General features: G+C 33.6%; 1 protein-coding gene across 1 annotated transcript; it reads right to left on the bottom strand.

Annotated features, from left to right (window-relative positions):
- Positions 1 to 608: 608 nt before the first annotated feature.
- Positions 609 to 1,453, bottom strand: LOC111372711 (major pollen allergen Lig v 1-like). The gene is made up of 2 exons (XM_022995100.1): positions 1,276 to 1,453; positions 609 to 949 (listed from the first exon to the last, which is right to left on the bottom strand). Exons 1-2 carry the CDS (start codon positions 1,451 to 1,453, stop codon positions 609 to 611), a joined length of 519 nt encoding a protein of 172 aa, XP_022850868.1.
- Between the last annotated feature and the right edge of the window lie 345 nt (positions 1,454 to 1,798).

The raw sequence follows: 1,798 nt of genomic DNA on the forward strand, positions 1-1,798 counted from the left end.
ATGTCCAATTGAGTATATAAAATATTATAACGGTCGACTAGGGAGGATTTTTGGTGTTGCTGATGATGATTGGTCCAATGAAATCCGTTCCAGGTTATATAATCAACATCTATGAATATTTATATGAGTCGTAGTAGTTGAAAAATATTTCTTACTTTTTATTTGAACTTGATTTTTTTACTTAAATATTGAACTATGAACTTTTAAAAGTGCTAAACTCTTAATTTCGGGAGCTTACTAGCAATTCTCCCTAGAAGCCAGTTATAAATTGTAAATTTCAATAGACTTTTTCTTTTAAAAAGAGCGTGTTTTTTTTTTTCCTTCTTCCTTTTGCATAATCAATAATTTGGTAGATCCACACCAAATAAGAGAAGAAAATTTCAGTGCATAAAAATTCAATTAAAAAAAAAAATTGTACGACATTGCAATTATTGATTTTTCTCATCATCTATATTGTCTTTCCACGAGAAATTTCTTGGGAACTTCATAAATCAAAACGCAAAATTTCTTATATTAAATGGAATTTTAAGCCAACAAAAGCCTGACAAAAATAACATCAAAATTGAGAAAATTACGTATCTTTTAATAAATCAATGACTTGTTCTTGTTCACAGATCTGGGGGCAAGATATCCAATTCCTTCCAGAGTTCTATACATTCTGGAAGAGCTTTTTTCTTCAAGAATCCAAGAGGGTTTGCTGAACGTACATCACCATGCATGCCATTGTTGATTGTCAGTGTAATGCTGGAGGCTTGTTTTGTCCATCCTTCATCAGGGATTTCATCACAATCTTTTCTGGTGCTTGAAATCAGCTTGATTTGACAAAATTCGTCCTCGTGATCCCCTTTAACGGGCAGGCGATAGACGCCTTTGTCGTTGGTTTTACCTGAAACGGTGTATGTTATGTTGCCTTCCTCCTCACCTCTGCACTGGAGTTTTACTTCGGCACCTACACAATAAAAGTTTATAGGTTATAAATTATGACAATGAATGATGCGGGGCATGATTTTAAGAAATGGCAGATTTATTCACTCTATCAATAATCGAGTTAGATTTGTAGCTAGTATCATAAGGGATTTGCTTTTATTTTGTTTTTTACAGATTGTAAAGCATAAAATGATGCTACCTAGGAGTCAAAAAATGATGGACACTGAACTCAAGATAAGTGGCATGTTTTACATATTAATAAATGAGTAATGTTATGTAATCTCGCATGATGCAACCCTAGTGATGTTATATAGAATTACTCTTTAATATATTTATAAAGTAACATACCAGGCATGAACTCAGTAAGCTTGTTAATGAACTGAGCACGACAAGTGTCGCAATAAACTTGTCCCTCGACGTAGAAAGATTGCTTGTTGGGAGAGGCTTGGGAGTTGACAGCACTTGGAAGGGACGAGAAGAATAAAACTACAGTAAATAGAATTAAAAATTGAATAAACCTCGTCATATTTTTCGTAGTTGTTTAGGAAGATGTAAGAAAATTGGTTTGTGGTTTGTACCAAGACAACAGTGTATATTTATAGGAGGTTTGTTTGTTTTTGTTTGGGCAGTTATTTATTTGTGGTCACTTTGTATTTTGATCTCGAGGGTGAAAATGTACCTCACTCCACTTTTTGAGTACAATCAAGAAATACTCTACTGTGCATATCTAGACATGTAAAACAAGATGACCTATTTTAGAAACAGTAGATTTGTTTTATGATTTTTGGCAAGAAAATAAGAATAAAAAAATGACCAATGTGATTGGCCCATGTAGGCTACAGGTTTAGAGGGTTAGGCTCGACGCGACTTA

Source organism: Olea europaea, unplaced genomic scaffold (genome assembly GCF_002742605.1).
Source record: "Olea europaea var. sylvestris unplaced genomic scaffold, O_europaea_v1 scaffold1023, whole genome shotgun sequence".
NCBI lineage: Eukaryota > Viridiplantae > Streptophyta > Magnoliopsida > Lamiales > Oleaceae > Olea > Olea europaea.